Below are 19,927 nucleotides of genomic sequence, written 5' to 3' on the forward strand. Positions count from 1 at the left end.
TCAGGAACTTAAACTAGGTATCCACATTCTTTTACCCCAGGGATGGCTGACTTTAAAAGTGCTACTCCCAGCATAAGACACAATTTACCAAGAGGCCAAAGGGCTGAAACTGCAGTGCAGAGTTGTCTAAGAGCACATTGGGCCTGGCACTGACAGAGCACCCAGTGAAGTAAGTGTCCACTCTAGAAATAAGAATGGCAGGCCTAGGAAGAGTATTTTCAGTTATCAGCCACACACTTTGCATGAAGGCTATTGTTTGTTAGGGTGCACTAAAACTCTTTCACAAATACCTAAAGAAAAATGTCCTTTCCACAGAGGGAAATTTCTGCTTGTGCTAACTGCCCTAGTAAGTGTGTGAGACAAAAAGCAGAATTTATGCCAGTCTTTATTGTTTCTTCCTCCCCATATGCCAGCCTTGCAGTATCTTACAAAAGACAATATGAGGACTGAGGGATAAATGTGAAAATCTGCCACCTCTCTAATGATTAGCAAAACCTTCTGCTTTTGCATGTTGTTATCATGTTCCAAAAACTGGGAAAATAATGTTCTGAAATTAAGTAAGGTTACAAAGCCTTCCTAACAGAAAAATCATGTAAGTTGCTTACCTGTTCTGTTAATCACAAGAAATAGGCATTTAGTGGCATCAAACACTAAACAGAAGGAAAGAGAAAGCTTCATGCTTTGATGTCTGATTCTTCTGACAAATTACTATCATTATTGTCTTCCCCTGTGAAACCATGTGCAAACAATATATCATTAAATATTAGAGTGAATATGTAAGCTAAATAAATAATGAATACATGAAGAATTCCCAAGCCAGTGGAGAATCGTATGTGCTTTGAAAGCTAATGCTGACAAAGTGTGCATGATGCTGTGTGGTATTCAGAAACTTCTCTTTATTCTTATATTCACTACGTTCATCTGGAAACCTACTGTACTGGGCAAAGTACTGTGATGAGTGAAGTTAAATTCACAGTTGCCTCTTGATATATCATAATATGTCATTCAGCAATACCACTAAGGAAAATGTAATTACTATGCAACATCTTGTGCTTTCTTGGGATTTCTCACTAGGTAAGTAAGAAATAAATTCCTGTCAGGACTGCATGAGTATTGTTGTAGAGATGTAGGAACAGACCAGCTGGGTCATAAGCCATGGTGCTGTGTTGAAATAACTGGTCACAGGGGATACATTCTTTTTTAGCTGCAGGCTATATGCCTTTTCTTTCCACCTGAGTGTGCAGAAAGTTGCTTACTGTCCAAATGAATGCTCGTACAATGCATTTAATTCCCATACTATCCCTGCAAGGTAGAAATCTTAACAGAGAAGCAACTGAGGGCCAGAGAAATTAAAACAAACAAATCAATCGAAAAAATCCATGTTAAGGACAGAAATTTACACTTTGGTTTCACTTGGTATCTCTCCTCTGAGTCTCCTTCCTTCCATAAAGCAAACAACATATAACCCCTGTAGGACTGATCTCCTGCTGAACACAAGAGTGAAATCTAAGACACTGGCCTCCAAAAGACTTTCTGAGCATGACCCAAGCCACCTGAATCACTGCCTTCTTCTTTGGAATAAGGACCTCCACTCACAACTTTGTTCTGCTGCTGCAATGACCGCTGTGATTTCCAGGAGGAAGAGGCATTAACACCCATACACGTTCCCAGTTTCAGTACAAAATTCAAAGCTCCTATTATGGATCTATTTTGATTTCTTTACTTTAAAGTCAAATATACAAATAAAATCAAAGGTACATACAAAGAACAGAAGAGATTCCCACTTTAAAACTTTTAAAACTTGCATGCCATTCTGATAATGTGGTTGTGGATGTGAATAATAAAAAAGAAGATGCATAGGTACTTGTTCATGTTAATTTTGTTTTCACTGGATCTGCCTCAGCATAGACTAAGGAGCCTGAAGTCTCAGATTACTCTTGGAAAGAGCTGATAGATTCTTATAGCAATGTTTAAATTAAACCATCATAGAATGGTTATGGCTGGAAGGGACAAGACCACCTAGCTCCAATCTCCCTGCCACGGACAGGGACAGCCTTCACTAGACCAGGTTGCTCACAGCCCCATCCAACCTGGCCTTAGACACTTCCAGGGATGGGGCATCCACAACTTCTGGGCCACCTGTTCCAGTGCCTCACCACCCTCACAGTAAAGCATCTCTTCCTAGTATCTAATCTAAACCTATTCTCTTTTTGTTTAAAGCCATTAACCAGTGTCCTGTCCCTACATGCCCTTGTAAAAATGCCCCTCCATCTTTCTTGTAGGCTGCTTTAGGGACTGGAAGGCCGTAATTAGGTTACCCCTGGTGTCTTCTCTTCTCCAGGCTGAACAATCCCAATTCTTCATATGAGAGCTGCTCCATCCCTCTAACCATCTTGGTGGCCTCCTCTGGACTTGCTTCCACAAGTCCATGTCCTTCCTGTGCTGGGACCTCAGAGCTGGACACAGCACACCAGGTGGGGTCTCACCAGAGTGGAGCAAAGGGGCAGAATCCCCTCCCTCCCCTGCTGCCCACGCTGCTTTGGATGCAGCCCAGGACACATTTGGCTTTCTGGGCTGAGTGCACATGGCTGGGTCATGTCCAGCCTCTCATCCACCAGCACCCCCAAATCCTTCTCAACAGGGCTGCTCTTGATCTGTTCATCCCCCAGCCTGTGTTGATACTGGGGATTGCTTCAGTCGTTGATTTAAACACTAGGCTAGGATGCATGAATACAGCAGCTGGAAAATAGTAAAAATGCTTCAAGGAAAACCAAGCTGTCTGCAAGCCAAGACTTCACAATGACAGAGAATATATTTCCATGAGGGTAACAGACTTCTTGTTTTTTCTCACTTGATCATTTTCTTTTTTTTTTTTTTTTTTTGCATTTTGCTTCTCAGAGGCATCATCATGACAATTAACCATTTTTAAAAGTTTTATTCTTGATGTTGTGTGTGTTCAGAACAGTTTATTCTGTCTTGAGTTTACACATGTTTCTGGCAGAATTTTTCCAAGAAAATGCAGTTACTGCAGGAAAGTATAATCGCCTTGAATATGGTTGGTTTGACTCATTACTGATGCAACTTCACTGATTTTCAGAGGAACCTAACCAAAGAACAAGGTGAGCTGGGCACGTTAATGCTCCAAGTACTCCAGAGAAGCCCTTTGGAGCTGATTATTTTGAAGTGGAAGAACAGCTAATAAATGGGAACAATCTTTTCCTCTACCAAGATGTCAAATATATTTTTCTTTCTATAGCATTTCTATAAAAGATGACTCATGAGCACATGGATATATATTAATCTTAGCTAATAGAGTATTTCAACCAAACTGTATTGGTTCAAAATTGCATTTGGCTTGCTGTTGCATAAAGTTTGTCCAGCTTCTTGCTCCCAAGTTCTTGAATATTGCAACATGTTTTACTGATCATTTCTGTTTACTGGAAGTTACATGAAATACCAACTTTCCATTTTGTTGGAATAAAAATGGAAAAATTATGCATACTAATGAGTTTAAGAGATTCATAATGTTTTAAGTACAGAGCTCCATATTTTTAAATTCCTTTCCATTACTCTGTGCTGAATTCATTATTGTAATCACTTGGATGAGAAAAAAACAGCACAATTGCTTTATTTCAAGCTCTTTCTAGCCCCACAAACATCCTTGGAAAAAAAAAAACCAAATAACTATGCAATTAATAAAAAATGTTGCCTGCATTGTAATAGTTTCTATATAGAAAAATTATAAAACTATAAAAAATAATCTACCACAGTATTGCTGTTTCAAATCTGTTGAGAAGAATTAGCCATCTGTCATGACAGCAGCTTGACCTGATGGGCCCTGCAGAGCAGCAGTGAGATCAGCAGGGCCACTGCTGAGCCAGCAGTCCTTTCCTGCTGAGTCAGGCCCTGATGCTATTCCTTGGCACAACAGGTTGTCCTCAGCAGTGCCTCTTCCATTTACTTGTTCTCTATGATCTGGAGCACCACTGATACCTGGATTTCCAAATAGAAACTGTGCAAAAGTCATTGAAACCATGAGGTTCCACAATAAACCCAGGTAATATGCTTGCCTGAGTAATATGTCAGTATCATTTGCAGATTAATATTTAATTTCTGAATTCACAGGTGGCCATCAATCCCATGTTTTGTTCCCTTCATAGGAAACCAGTGAAAAAGCTGCACTGCCTGTGAAATGTGCTACTGTGAATGAAGCCTCTGAACCTCATCCATTTCTCTCCTTGACCAGTGTATTATTTTGATCAGTTAACAGTTTATGGAAAAAACAATGATTAAAGAAAGGATAAATCATAACGGAAGAACACAGGAGGGGAGGGTATCATTCCACACTTGGTTATTCTCCCATGCTGTGAAAGAGCAACAACACAGAAAATTACAAAGAAACAAAGGTTTAAAAATTATGTAAACTGGAGAGCTGAACTGCTCCTGCAAGCTGCTGAGTAAACTGTTGCGCTAGTGGAGCTAATATCATAATACTTCCATTTTAGTGGTGTAAGAAATTTTATTGGTGAGCATTTTCATTGAAAACATGGGACTACCAGCACCTAGTCCACTTGGATGGAACAGGAGTCCTTGGTGCACTGTGATAATTAGTGCTTACAGGAGCTCCTGAGATACACAAGCATGAGCACATCTACATGCCATTGACTTTTACTCATGTTACTTCAGTTACACTTATGAGGTTCTTCAGGTTAAAATTATGTAACAAAATTAACTTCATTCCTCTTTTAATATGATTAAGATCCTGCATAATATTTAGACACCGTTTATCTGTTCCAACAGTGTTAACTTTGCTAACTCTTCAGTTCTTTCTATAGGCAGTTAGAAAAGGCATGACTGAAATTCTTCCATCTCAGTCAAATGGATTGATGAGTTTTAATGGAGAACATTTGTTCCAACCTTTAATTAAGTTTGGCAGTCTGTAATCATAAATCTATACTTTGAAACTATGCGAGCATTTAAACCATACAAGTCAATCTTGTTATAAGGTGGATGTCTGAGTGATAATGCAGCTTTCTAGAAGCTGCCTTTGAATCTTTGAAATTACCTTTCCTTCATGACATAAACCATTAAGGATTTGCCCCGGCAGAGGATGAAACCAACCTCAGTGTGACACTGCTTTGGCCAAAAGAAACCATTTAATCTTGAAAGGTTATTGTAAAAGTTGATAGGCAAGAAATCGGATCTACATTTTCCATCCCACGTAAACCTTAACCACAGTTATTGCTTAAAGAAAGAATCAACTGCATTATCTGGTGTTATTCTGCTAGATGATTCAGTGACTCCTATGACCAATTTTATTGTGAGTATATTTGCAGTAGTTTAGCCTTTGGGGTGGAAATAATTTCATTTTAATATGTTTTTTGGAGCACTGCCAGCGTTACAGGCATTTTTTATGTGAGAGAATTCTACAAGCGTGAAAGTGCATACCTTGAGATTCTGCATTCTCTTTCTAGAAGAAAATAAAGAGTCTCAAAGAGCATTAAAGTATAAAATCTTTCCAGTAGCCATCTTGGCTACTTTTCAACACCAGCCAGAAGACCTTATAGTTATTTTTTTGGGCCTTTACTGATGCTTTAAAGTCCAGCACACTCAAAATGGATAGGAAATAAAAAACTACACAGAATTCTCCCAAGAAGCTGCTGTTTGGAATACAGTGACCAACAAAACACATCAGTTGGGGATACCTCTGAATGAAGGCAATCTCTGGGTTTGATTTAGCAGTTTCAGCTGCTGTCCAAGAATACCCGACATCCTGTGAACAGGAACAGGTCTTTCTGGTAATAGCTTTTGAGGTTGTTACTGTTCCTCCACCGAGGTTCTTCCCCCTTTTCCCACCTCAGGGTGAACTAGTGGTGCGAGTGTTCCTTCTCTTGGCTGCACAGCTTCAGCTCCAGGCCTGTACTGAGCTGCAGTTGGTAGATTACTTGTTATTACAGCCTAGAGGGGTATGGAACTTTTCTGGCAATAGAGTACAAAGTAAAGCTGATCAGAAAAAAAAGGACTAAGTTTTGCAGGCATTTGAAATGCAATGCATGCCTTGAATTTCCTTATGAAGAAAAATTCTTAGTTTGGAAGGTTCTGATACTCTCTTTCAGAAGTCAGATGTAAAATCCAAAATCAGAAGTAAAAGGGTAATGCAATTGTGGAAAATATGAAAGCTTTTGCCCTGTCCTGCACACAAGAAAAGAAACATAAAATTTAATTTTATGCATTTATTTTTCTTTTTTTAGAAAGAAGTTAATTTACGAGAATGGGTTCTTTTGTGTTAATCATTTGTGTTCCATTATTATATAACTACTTGGCACTGTGAATGGTTCAAAAGGTTTGTACCACAGAACTGTAGGACTTGTGCACATTAACAGATCACCAGCTTGATGTTTCCAGTGGTCACAGCCCAACGATATTGTCTGATGCACGTACACTAAACAGGCAGTGCTGGGGGAATCCTTTCATTGTCCTTTCCACACAACTAAAAAGCTCATCTCTTTACAGGCATATCTCTTATTTAATGAAATCCTACACACCTCAAGCTGGGTGCTAAAGCTTCCACTACTAAAGGGGAGGGTGTCACCCCTTTAATTTCATATCCATCATTACGATATGATTGATTACCTCTCGACTGCGGGAGTCAGGAGAGCTGCATTTGTGGGGAACTGTGAGATTAACATTAGACAAAAGAAATACATATTTTCTAAAGGGCATTAACAGCTAGTTTGTCTAAGCCTTGAAATCAAAAAAACATTGTGTCTGTCAGCCTAAAAAGAAAATGTGGACCACAGCTTATATCAACCCTGAAGCTGGTCTCAAGTTTTTTGAACGTTTGAAAAATTAAGATCAGATTTCTGCATCATATGAAACAATATTCACATTATTGCTTTGTAAGTTTTGCCTGTTTATCAATTTTGTTGAAGAAATGCTTATTCTTGTCAAATCAAAAACAATCCAACAAAACATCCACTGAGTGACCCAGCCATTTAACCTCAAGCTGCCCATTTCTACATTAATTCCACATTCCACTCTCTTAATATAATTACTCCTGTTTGGAATAGACAGAGATGAAATGATCTGTCCTTTATGTATTATTACTTGATTAGTTTTTCCATATTTGCTGGAAAAAAAAATCAGTTACTGAACATTCTTACTAATATTAAAGTGCCTCTGCATGTCTTTCATGTTCTTTAGGACAGTTGCTATATAACAAAAAAGTACTTCTCCTGTCTTCTTCTGCACTACAGCTAAGTAAATTTTCATTAATAATTATTAAGCTTTATGACTTTTCAGAAAAAGAATTAGTTTAATCAAATTAGTTTGTTATGAACATCTTCAGATAAATATATTTAGACCAAGGACCATTTATTATCATTTGTGTTTCCACACTGGCTACGGCTAAAGGAGTTTTTGACATTATAGTTCTATATAAACCAGGCTTACTATTACAAAAAATGAGACTTGGCTGCTGTGATGCAAAGAGGCATGAGATGGGGTTCATAATGCCAATTTGGTTCCCTATTTGAATTTATTTCCTATGTTGAGATTCACAACAGCCACCATGCTAAGTTCTCAGATACTTAATTAAGACAGGAAGGGGAAATAAGATGTGTGAAATTCTGGCTACTCCAGTAAACACAGCTTAAATCTTTCTCAATCTGCAAAAAGTATCTTAAGATAACCTGCATACAGACACAGAAGTCCTTCTACCATTTCTGGACCTGGGGTCTAATGCACAAGCAGTGGCCTGCCAGGATTAATGGTCAAATTTTCAGTGCCTCGGTTCTAAGCATTACCCAGTTCAAGTGTTTAAGCCCTCAGATTCTCTTGGCTAAACATCTACCAATGTAGGATGCCACAGCCACCTGGGCTAACATCAGCCCAAAAGTAAGGGGAAGGCCTTGGCTCTTCTAGGCCCTGGGTGCTTCTGGGGCAAACTGGAAAACCTCGGTTTGTCTGAGTATATATATATATATATATATATATATACACATACATACATAACAAATACATATATGTTTATGCAGTTGGCTTATTTAATTATCAACTTTACATAAAGGATACAAAAAGTGAGTTGTTTCAGCTAACATAATTTCTTTCTGGGGCAAAAAGACATTACCCAACAGGCTGGGATGTTAAATAAACTAATCTCTGCAAGATTTGTGGCTTTTTTGGTAGATCAGATAAAGGTAAGAGCCTTGAACACAAGTTTAGAGAAGCTAAAGGATTATACATTCTTTCCATGACTTCATTTACCTCATTTTGCTGGGATATGAAACCTCCAGTCTGTGATCTCACAAACTACATCATCAGTGTAAAATCAGTATGGTGGGTCACGAACAGTGTTCCCAATATAAAATAAAGGGCTTTCTTCCTTTTTGTTTTCCTTTCCTCTTTGGTGTCTTTTTTAACTACTCTATAAAAGGTTCTTTATCATATGCATTTTTTAAAACTTCAGGACATTTACATGACATCTTTTGCCCATTATAAAGGTTTGACCATCTTTACTTCAGTAAGGAACACATTTTAGAGAAAATTACAACATGAACTGCATGTGAACTTTTTTGAGTCCACTTACTTTTCTTGACTGTTTCTTAGTAGATAAATACATTATTAGTTTGCTTGCCCTGAAGCACGACACTAATTACTGTCAATCATTCTACCCATGTTTACTCTTGATGTACAAGCAGCACCTTCTGCCAACCACATAAAGGCATCAGAGTAAACCAGACATCACGGCAGCTTAGTAGATCTAGTCATAGCATGGTTCTTAATGAAGTCTATATTCATGTAAATGTCTATTATACTTATGGAGCTCTGTCATGAATGAAAATTAGCTGAACAGTCATTAACTGAGACAAGGAGAAAGGTCACCTTGTGCCTTTGGAAGGTAATGCTTGCACTTACTGTAGCAAGACTGTGAAAATCAGATGGAAAACTAAACTAAAACTTATGCTACATTAGGAAGAAAGCATGGTTAGAACCAGGCAATAGTCACTAGGATATTTACATTCTACTTATCCTGCTTGTTTTTTGTATGACAAGCTCTTCAGATAATTACCTGCAAAAATCAACATAAGACAATGTATCTGATGTCAAATGAGAGAGTCAAAAGAATGAGCATTTCAATTAATCATTCCGTAAAAGCTGATATGGCAGCTCACCTCAGTATTATTGAACTACTAAGCAGGTATGAAACAATGCTATTTAATGAGCTGAGAAGATAGGGACTGAGTAGTAAGGGAGAAAAACCAGAACAGTTGACTTCAGGACTGTGCAAGTCTTGGTTCATTAATTAAATAAAGTATTTCACAATAGTCTCTTAGATTAGAACAAGCCACTTCAACCAGCCAAGCTGCTTGAACAGGCAGTTACTACTACTGGTGTTCACAGAATTCAAAATAATTTTGTTGCCTATATCTGAGCTTTTTACCCAAGGACTGGACGTACTTGGACGTACAAATCAGCCTGTTGACAAGGCAGACAGTCTACAGCCATGACCATGTCTCACCCAACACACCAAAGGAGAGCACTTCCTTCATAGCCTCTCTCTCTCTTCCTCCCTCTCTCTCTATAATCTTTACTTTTATTTATGCACTGAGACTGGAAGACAAAATTTAACTCTGTTGGCACCACGACTGGGATTATGTGTCTCTGTCACGTTGGATACAAGGTTTCATGTTCCTGAGGACAGCCAAGGGGTAAGACAAGACAACTCCCACCAATACTGCTAGGGTGAGACTGACTGAACTCTTGTCAGGAGGATCTCACATGATGAGGGTATTGCTCTCTTGGCTCCTATTACCGGTTTCCTTCAGCAACAAAGCTGCCCTATTGCCAGAAGACACTATAAATTTAATCTGAAAAACATTTCTGGCTCTGAAGCCACAGAACAGTAGCTCTTACTAAATAAATTTAAAAAAATCTATAAGACACAGTTTATAGGAAAAGAAGATGAATTACTTATGTGACTGCAACATTAAGCATCTCAAGGTTGTGATTTCTCATAAATAAAAAAAAAAAGTACTAGAACAAAGCATATTTTCCTAGGTAAAAAACCTTTTCTTCTTATACCAAGATATCAATCGCCTTGTTTTTGCAATGATGGATGAAACTACTGATCACTGTCCAAAACTAGGCAGACAATCTCTAACAACACAATAAAGACCTTGCAACACAGAACACTAGATATAGGTATGTACAGGTAGCACTTGTGATATCAAAGCTCTTTTAAACTGATTCAGAATGGAGACTCCATATTTTGCCTTCAGGAATGGCAACATCTACAGCTGGGACCAGTTGCTTCCTTCCACTGTGAGATGTGGTATTTTATGAAATGAAAACATTTTCTTACTTTTTGACCAGTTTTAGTCAAGCTGCTCCTTACACACAGAGATTATTCAAAGAATCCATTTAGCATATAACTTCTTTCCCAGAGGCTGTGCAAGTGTTAGAACGGAGAAGAAAGCTTTGACAGGTACAAGATGCAAATAAGAAATGCTGTGAGCTGGTGCAACACAATTAATGCCCTGTGAGATGGCCACTGGAAGCTGTCTCATCCACTCCCCTACAGATTAACAGTATTCCAGGTGCTGAGACTTTACAAGATAAATTCTGGACTTTTCAGAATAGGTGTTTTTGTGTTTTGCTTTGTTTGGCTTTTTCCAGCTGTGAAAGCAGCAATCCCACTACAGTGCTGTAGAAATAGCTTGGAGTCGGAGTAGATATGTTCTTTGACTATTTTGATAAGGTCTAAGTTCTGTTTCCTCTGCCTTATCCATGTGTTCTGCACCACATTCCTCCCTGAAAGTACAATACAGCAAAAGGAAGATCAGGAACTGAAACTTGCAAAATGTTGTCTTTGTGTGGCACTAGCAGTCTGCAGTACTTGGTATGCTACACGCAACCTGACAATTCTGTTTCCTCCCCACTCACCACACACATTCATAAGCAAACAAAACAGTTGCACACAAATGGAACCTGTGATACATATAAAAACAACAGAAAAAAACTAAATAAGAAAACAAAAAAATCTATGAAGAGATATTGTTTTAATGACAGCTATTAACTGATATACCATGGAAAAAATCCCCATCATTGGGTAAATTACTTAAAATGGGCAAATATCAACCAGTGAAATCAGGATGGAAATGTAAGGTTTCAAAGCTTCTTTTAACTAAGTAGGTGTTCCCTTATGTACAGAAAGCAACTGAGATTTTCAAGTGAGATCAAATATAAGAAAAGAGAGAGCAAAATGCCCATGATGCCCTGACTAATTCAACATGATTTTGTACAACGTTCAAACTTGCAACTGATTCATTGTTTTCTTCTGGGAAAAGGCTGTCAAATGAGGCAGGCACTAAAGTCACATTTTTGCTCTTTAAACCTGCTTGTGTATTAGCATTCCTTCCTGCAGGAGAACTGAAATCAAATGCAGTATGTTTCACACCTGTAGCTATGAGACTTCTGATTTTGATAGCTGGAAGCATCCTTATGTTCTTATTCTGCAGTGTCGTTATTTTTTTCCCATCTACAAGAGAGTGTTTTGTAGAAGTCCTTATTTTCTCTTTGCACCTTCTACTCAAGGTTACTAGCATGAAAAGTGAACTGTCTAACTCTTTAAATAATTTAACATGAAAATACGCACATCTGGCCATCTGCTGCTACAGTTCAAGAAACTCCAGCATTTCCGACGGCAGCTGCTGACTACGCAAAGGGCAAACCAGGGCAAGAGGGACTCAAAACCTCAAACCTGCAGCAGGTATTCTGACCAGAGCAGGGAGCTCTTCTGAAGTGCCACCGCAGGCATGCCAACATCATCTCAAAAACGCAAATTACTTTTCCTAGGAACTGCGACGTGCTCGGTTATTTTGTGGCAATCGCTGCGGCTCGGTACGCGCATCCCCGCGCAGCCAGGCTCCCGGCCGGTTGCATCGCGGGCCCCGGGGCTGCGGCAGCGCTCGTACGGGCGGGGCGGAGTGGGGTCCGGCCCAAGGGTCACTCACCATGTTGACTTCCGAGACCACGTCGATGCTGGCGATCTCTATCCGCATGCCCACATCCACGGGCGGACCTGCAGGAGGAGCGGGAGGCGGCGTTAGCGCACCTGGGGGGGACCGGGGCGCGGGTCGGGGGGCCGCGGGCGCCTCACCTCCGAAGTCAGGGCGGAGGCGGATGTCGTAGCCTTGGAGCAGCCTGTCCACAGTCTCCTTCACGTAGGACATGTTGCTGGGCCCGTCGGCGCTGCGGGAAGAAGCACAAGCGGGTTAGGGAGGCGGCCGGGCGGCCCCGCGCCCGCCTCCCTCCCTCCGTCCGCAGCCCGGCGGCGCTCACCTGCGCGCCGCGCACGCCACGGCCAGCGCCAGCGGCAGCAGCAGCGCCCGCGGGCCGGCCCGCCTCGCAGCCGCCCCCATGCTGGCCGCCGCCTCACGGGGGACGAGGCGCGGACTGGAACTTGCTGCGGACCGGCGAGGAGAACCAGTTCCCGGGAGCGGGACGCATGCGCGGAGCCGAGCGTCGCGGCCCCGGGGCGCTCCTCTGCCCGCCCCGGCTGCCCGGCCCGGCCGGGCTCTCCCGTCCGCGGGCTGCTGAGGGCGCGGGGGCCGAGGGCGCGGCGCCGCAACAGGTACCGCGGCAGCGCTGAGGGCGGTACAGCGGAGCACAGCGGGACCGAGACCCCCGAGCTGCCCTGAGGAAGGGGCTGCCGCCGCCGGGCGCGCCGCCACCGCTGGAGCGCCGGCTTCTCGTCAAGGGACAGTGAATAATTGTTGAGGGCTCTTCGGCGTACAAATTCCCCTCGATGTTAGCCATAAAGTGAAAGAGGCATGGCCAGTTCGAGAGAAATGGCACGTTTTGGTGCAGGTAGCGTTTTGCCGACTGGCGGAGGCTTGAGGACGCGCCCGCCCCGCGCAGCGCTCGGCGCTGCCTCAGCGGGCTGGTGGCGGGGCTGCCCCGCAGCGGTACCCGCGGTGCCCTGGGTAACTGATCTCTAGTTCCAATGTTTAACCAATGTAATTGGTCTTGCGTTTAGAACTTCTTTTTTAAGACTCTCGGAATGGATGCGCTAATGTAACCTGACCTCTCTTGTGCATCATTGCGCAGTGACTGATCGGAGCCCTGTGAATAGTTTATGGCTTTGCCGGTGCCGCTCGCTTTCACTGCACCATAGCGCAGCATAAATAACATTTATTCCTTTCAGGGTCAACCCATCTCCTCTGTGTGCTTCACAGTCCTGCGTGCGGTGCCCTTGGGATACGCATTAGAGGCTTTTGAGTCGGCTACAGCGTCATGCAGACTTGTTTCTGAGAAATGGCAGACTTGTTGATCCTTTTTGTAGCTGAAATATGCCAAGATATTTGAAAAATGCTGGAATATTGATATAGTTTGTGACACACATTCACAAATGTGATAGTTTTGAGTAGCTTTTGGAACAAATTTTTGAGCAATGCATTTTTCTATGAAAATTTGTCCCTTTTGGAGAAGGAGCCCAACATGCTTCCTGAGCGATTACTATGGGAGTCCTTCATCTCACATATGCTTTCTCCAACCATAAGTGTACAAATTTATGAAAACAATTATTTTATCAGTTCTTTGTAATAGAATATAATAAATATTTTCAATTTTCATTGAGTCATTTTATATTTTATTATTTTCCTCCTAGTTCACTAATTAGCTGCTGAAAAATGTGACCTCCGAGCTCAACTTGAGTGTACTTTAGGATTGCTGTTTGGAAAGAGTTTTGTTCAATTATAATTTGCCTAGCTTGGGTAGAGCACTTTTTAACAACAACAACAACAAAATCCTACCTATAGCTGTCTACCAAATAGTATCTTTTTAATTAGAGTTGTATCCCACACAGCCATCATAATGTTACCTGGTTCTTCTGAAGCACTGAATTAGGATTTACCATAGAGCCATATCTTTTACTTCTTGATGGTATGCAGCATTACATTTAGCTTTGTTGCAAGCCATGTGAAAGTCAGATATGCCTGTATTTAAGGGAGAGCACTGCTCTCCATGGCTTGCCAGAATCTATCTTAAGGCATAAGCACAGGGGTTTATTCTATTAGAATTCTCAATCTGCTGCACATTTCAGGGCAGCTTTAGTTCAGATGAGCTGTAGTCTGGCCCCTGGACTGAATGCCCATTAGTGGTTGAACTGTTTTACGTGAATTTCTGATCTTTCCATCTGGGCTGAGAAGGCATGAGCAAAGCCTGTCCTGCAGGTCTCCTGCAATCAGGGATGTCTCAGCCCAGCAAATATATTTCCAGGAGGGATGAGGATGTTCTTATTGGCAAGCTGGTTCCTCTGAGAGCTCTTCCAACAAAGCTGTCCTGGCTTCTGGAGACCAGCCTTGAGCTTCTTCCAGTGAGCATTCCAAAAATAAGACCCAAACTGTTGAAATTCAACTCAATTTTGTATAGCTTGATTACTGGGGACATCTGGGCTCTAAACTTGGGATTTGAAACAACTGCAAATATCCTGCAGTGTAGAGACAATACTGAAAAGATCCCTCAATAGTGGGGGATTGGGAACAAAGAGATTTATATGGTATTTTTAATAACCATACAAAGGAGGAATTGCATGGCATTACACTGCTAGAGCAGAGGGTGTGAGAAGGATTTCTCTTGCCCTGTGCGGGGGGATGATGGAAACATGTCTGAGACCTATTTTCCATTGTTTTCAGGACTGAAAAAGGTAAATTATTATCAGCAGGACTTCCACTCTCACACGTGTTGCTAGCTGAAGTAGTCAATGAATTAAAAATTTGGAAGTTCTGCTCTCTTTGCAGATCATCATTTTCTAGGAGAATATAGCATGCTTTTCCAGGCCACCAATGTGGAAGAATTTTGATGTAATTTTGATAAAACACTTTTCATATTTGTTAGACATATGTAAGCACTAATAAATGAAGCCAGTTGAAATCCACTAGTTCTAACATATTAACCATGACTTTTTTTTCATATTCTAAGGCATATCAAATGCTTACTAGAAGCAAGACAAATAATATAATCATAAAGCATGATGCAGAAAATATCCTGGGCCAAATGCATGTTCATTTTTTACCTTCATTATGTTTAAACTTTCAGGAAGGCATTTTTTTTCTTACAGAAATTAATGTTTCCACTTTACTAAATACGTTTTTTGCACTGCTCATTTTAATTTGGCACCAGAAAGTGCATATCATACAAATATAATGTCCTGCTCAGATAATATTGTCTAATTTAGAAAAAAAGCAAGATCACTGAAAAAGAGGGAAATTTGGAAATTCTTTCTGTGTCCTTCTAGATAAGCTCTGTAGGCAGGAAGACTACAAGTTTTAAAAAATAAAGGGGAAAAAATGCAAAAATTATGATTTCGCAATTTCTCTCTAGGGAGATTTTGTGCCTTCTTAAAAGTAGAATGAAAGTAAGTGTCTCTGTGCTTCTGCTCAAAACAAATGGGGAGCTGTGTCCCTCATACTGTAGATTTTGTATGTAGAGGTGGTGACTGAATGTGTTAATATTTGTGATACTGACAGGTTTTGAGAAACTGCAAATAGGGACTTGCAGACTCGGGATACTCCTAATCTGTGTCCATTTGGAACTGCTGTGTGGATTTTTCATACTACATACACAGCTGAAAGAAAAATGAGAATTAGGATGGGTACACATTTTTTTTTTTTACTTGGCACTGAGCAAGCAATGTTTTGGAGTAATTATATCAATAATATAAATTCCAAATTTTAAATCAAATTTTTTTTACAATTAAGATGAATGGTTGGTTTTGAAAACTATGAAGCGAAACCTTGGAATTGTGAAATGACTACCTGTACAGGTAAAAAACAAATCTTGTTCATATTTATACATAAAGAGGCAGGTCACTTATTTCATCTGCTTGGTGATAGCGCTATTGTTGTTTTGTACCTACAGTAATCCCTTGAGTCAAATAGAGCTTGTGAGCCATCTTCTCAAATGACAGAAAACTACAGGCTGGAAGTTCTTTTAGTGTGCCTTGGGGATTTCAGTGCAGCAGCAAAGCCATGCAGACAATTGACAGGAGCTGAGGACTGCCATGCTGAACTCATGCTTTATCCTGGGATCTGTAGGCAGTGTGATACTGCTACACACTGAGGAGATCACCTCACTCTCACATCTATTTCCCTTTCTTTTGGGTCTCTCAGCAAGCCCTCAGTCTTATCTCAGGAAAGGAAAAGGTTCCTCTTTGTGCTCCATTTTCATCCCTCTTTTTATACCCTGTAAAGATCAATTATAGGGTATCCACTTTCTAATGGATGTTCTACTTTGTTTTAAAGGACTGTAAAATGCTCAGGGCAGTTATTTTAAGGAATTAATAGTAAATACCAAAACTGTGAATCAAAGTTACTCACTTTTAATAGTCAAAATGAGAAGACAAATTATGAGCTATAGGATTTTGTCCTGTAATATGTATCGCCAGTGAGGCGCCAGTAATTTAGCGAGTCTTTAATCAGGTCAGCTACACATCTGTACTACTCATTTGAAACTCTTTCATTAGATTTCCAGCTTTTTTAGACCCCCATTCAACATCCATTCTTAACATTACAGAATTTTCTTCCTCTCAAGATGCATTCCCAGCACTGCATCCCTAATGACAGAAAACCCTATAGTAGTACATTTTCTTTCCCTCCCTCCTCACCACCTATGGGAAGCAACCTTGCTTCCAAGTCCTTCATCCCATGTGTGAAAGATTCAGAAGCTCCTTCAGCCTCTTATTCTGGCTCAAAAGAAGTAGTAGGGGCTGAAGATTAAGGTCTTTGTGTCAGTTGCTATAGAGATTATCAAAAAAGACAATTTTAGTTTCAGAGAACAAACCATTCAGGGTAAGTAAGGAAGACCACAAGTGTTCAGACAGACATGAAGAAGGTGAAGGCAGTCTATATGCATTTGTATAGTTTTAATGGACATATTAACTACAAGGAGCCAGTCACCTCAAATGTTGCTGGAAAAAGGAAGGCAGTTGGAAAAAGGAAGGCAGCACTGCAGAAGCTGGTTTTAAGGAGGTATTTAGAGAACAGAGACGTATGAAGTATGATATTTTTTTGATTTATCTTTAAAGCTACTTCAGATGTTTCCTTTTATACAGCTCCTAAAAGTTGAGTTTTTTCAGTAGTGACAATCTGTCAGAAGCAGGACAGAAAGAGTTAACACCTGATGTTTTATCCTGGAGAAATTGAGCACATGTATATCTTTTGATTACAAGCAGCTCCCTTGGTTTTAAGATGCTGATGCATACAGTGGCAAGGTGCTTATACCTTTGTAGGATTGAGAACTTTGCTTCTATGCAATTTAGGCCAGCTCCTGTCTTAATTTGTTCAGGTTGTTTTGTTTTTTGTTTTGTTTTGGTTGTTTTTTGTTTTGTTTTTTACCCAGTTTTGCCTTTTCATTGTTTTCTGAAGCAGCTCACTGCAAATCCTTATTAAAATTTTCAGGTTATGAGTAGTATTCTCATACTCACAAGCATTTTACCACACAGAGCCACTAGAATGCAATGTGTCTCTTTCTCCCATTTCAGTGATGTGATGCACTCACTACAAACACTTGTGAATGTGAGTCATGTAAATAAGAGCCTAGCTTGTTTTCTTCTAGCAATAAGGAGATAGAATGGCTGAATTTAGTCACATATGCAATTTCTCTGGAGATATCTTCCATACTTGTGTAGCTCACAATGTTCTTTTCTCAGGAAGAACTAAGTAAAAACTGGATTAAAATTAAATTTTCTTTGAGAAAATATACATTTTTGCATTATATACTCTCAAGAAGTTTTGAATTAAAAATACTCCTCAGCAACCTGGTCTATCTTTGAGGTTAATGCATCTCAGAGAAGAAAGTGAGCTTGGCTCTGCAGTTGAGCAGGAGGTTGGCTACTCAGCTTCTGCTTCCAATTTCAAGTATTTTGTGATCTTGTGGACTTAAAGGGTGGTAACATTGCTTTCTGCCTCTACTTCTGGTTTATAACTCTTCCTTAGAAATGGTAGTTCCAGTTCCTTTTTAATCTCCAGTAGCCTCTGCTTATTTGTTGTATTATGTTGCTGAGAAGATTAAAGATCCTGGCTAGTTGTTCCTTAAAACTAGTTTTACATTAGAAGTTTTGGGGTTTTGACTTAAATCTGATTTGTGATGAAAACTGATGCTGAACACAGACCTTCTCTATTGGCCATCACTTCTAGTTTTAAAATGAAATCTTACCCAAAAGTATTCTTAGCACACTGATGACCCAGACTCCAAATCACATAATCCTCTAACAGCCAAGTGCAGTAAGAAGGAAAACAGACATTTTGGTTGAGATTTTATAGTACTTGTTTTTTTAACAATATAAAGGTTGTGCCTGTATATGTTAAAACCCTAAAAAGGAAAAGCTTGAGCAGAGCCAAGAATGGGCATCGCAAACAGAAACAGTTCTTTATCTTGCTGATGCACCTGCCTCATGAAAGGTAGACATTTTATATTTCCACTCATTATCAAGGTCGTCTGCTGCTTCCAAAGATGGAGGTGACAATATGAAAAATTTGCATTGTATCTCAAGAATATGTTTACAAATATGTCACCTCTCACATTTAAGAGTGAGTTTTATGGAAAGAGCAAGATATAACAATAAAATGTGCCAGACTGAAAACTTGCAAGCTGTTTTCTTTGGTGATGGCAAATTCCCCTGGAATTCTGTTGTCAATTTACAGTCATGAAAATGACAGCATTAGGTACCACCATGCATAGTCATACCTACGCTAGGAGAAAACAAAGTGGGCATGATTTTAACAAATGCAATAGTCCTACACACCAGCTGCTTGCACATTCTTTTCTTGTCTCAAGAGCGCATTTGAAGAGTGAGACAGATGCTTCTGGCTTGCTGAAATAAAGACCACATGTGAATCTCTTCTGCTGGAAGTCACTGTCATCAGGGAAGTGTAAGACAACAAGTAATTTTACTTATCTCTATAAGTGATGTAGGGGTGCAGGTCTAAAATCCATGATTTATATATGTTGTGTGGGCTGGCAGCAGTCACTGGAAGCAGTCCATATACTGAGAAATGGATTGCACCCTGTCATTTTAGCTGCTTTTAGCTAGTTGAAAGAGATCCTTAAAATAAAGGCTAAAATAAATGCAAAGTTAAGAATTTGAAGAAAAAAAGAAATTGAACACAAAGACAGAGAACTGGTAAAGATGTTTCTCAGCCAGATCACAGAACTGGGATGCTTTAGGTTTTTTTAGCCCCTGTTGGTATGTCTTCCCACTGCAGTGGTTGGCACTGGGGCACAAGGATGCTCCCAGGGATAACTTATCTGAGAAGAGGTGCTCAGGAGAGATAGTTCAAGAGCACAGGGTATTGCTTTATTCACTGTTCATACGTTTTGGAACAGACTGAACTTTTTATGGTTGCCTTCAAACCCAGCTCAGAGGGTGAAACCATTGTGACTTCTAGAGCAATCTGTGACTTTTAGAGCAATCAGCAGCATGTTAAAGCTCAGGAAGCAGTAAAAAATGAGATAAGGGATGCAGGAGTGTCCCCTTGTTCCCTTGAGCTTCTCTTGAGCAGCATCAAGTATTTGTGTGATGACAATATTAGCTTCAGACAGTTTTTAGTACCATTTTGGGACAGAAATGAATAGAGGTTGAAAGATTTGGTTTTGTGTGCAGAAGAGGCCAAAAGAAGAAATATCAATATATTAATATTATGGAAACCTTTCTCTCTCATCTTTTCCTACCATAAGGTTTGGTTTTGAAATCCTTCACATGAGTTGACTTCTCATATTCTCAACCTCTTTGTTGTGTCTTCCTTTGTCTTGCTAAGTGCCTCCTTAAGTGACTTGTTCTTTAATTCAGAGTGTTTCTCTCCCTTCACCTGGTATATTAAGGCTCAATTTTTACTTCAGCTCTGGACATTATCAAAGTTTTAATTTC

General features: G+C 40.2%; 1 protein-coding gene across 6 annotated transcripts in view; it reads right to left on the reverse strand.

The window, feature by feature from the left end:
• The window catches only part of GABRB1 (gamma-aminobutyric acid type A receptor subunit beta1), a 120,897-nt gene extending 108,365 nt beyond the window's left edge, over positions 1 to 12,532 (reverse strand). For all 6 annotated transcript variants that reach the window (XR_010998471.1, XR_010998470.1, XR_010998469.1 and 3 more), the window contains exons 1-3: positions 12,343 to 12,532; positions 12,161 to 12,252; positions 12,015 to 12,082 (exon numbers count right to left, since the gene is read on the reverse strand). Coding sequence is in view for 1 of the 6 variants with exons in the window: in XM_068188416.1 (XP_068044517.1) it covers positions 12,015 to 12,082; positions 12,161 to 12,252; positions 12,343 to 12,422 (240 nt within the window). In the remaining 5 variants the exon portion in view is untranslated. The remainder of the gene's footprint in view (positions 1 to 12,014; positions 12,083 to 12,160; positions 12,253 to 12,342) is intronic.
• Between the last annotated feature and the right edge of the window lie 7,395 nt (positions 12,533 to 19,927).

This window comes from Anomalospiza imberbis, chromosome 4 (assembly GCF_031753505.1).
Source record: "Anomalospiza imberbis isolate Cuckoo-Finch-1a 21T00152 chromosome 4, ASM3175350v1, whole genome shotgun sequence".
NCBI lineage: Eukaryota > Metazoa > Chordata > Aves > Passeriformes > Viduidae > Anomalospiza > Anomalospiza imberbis.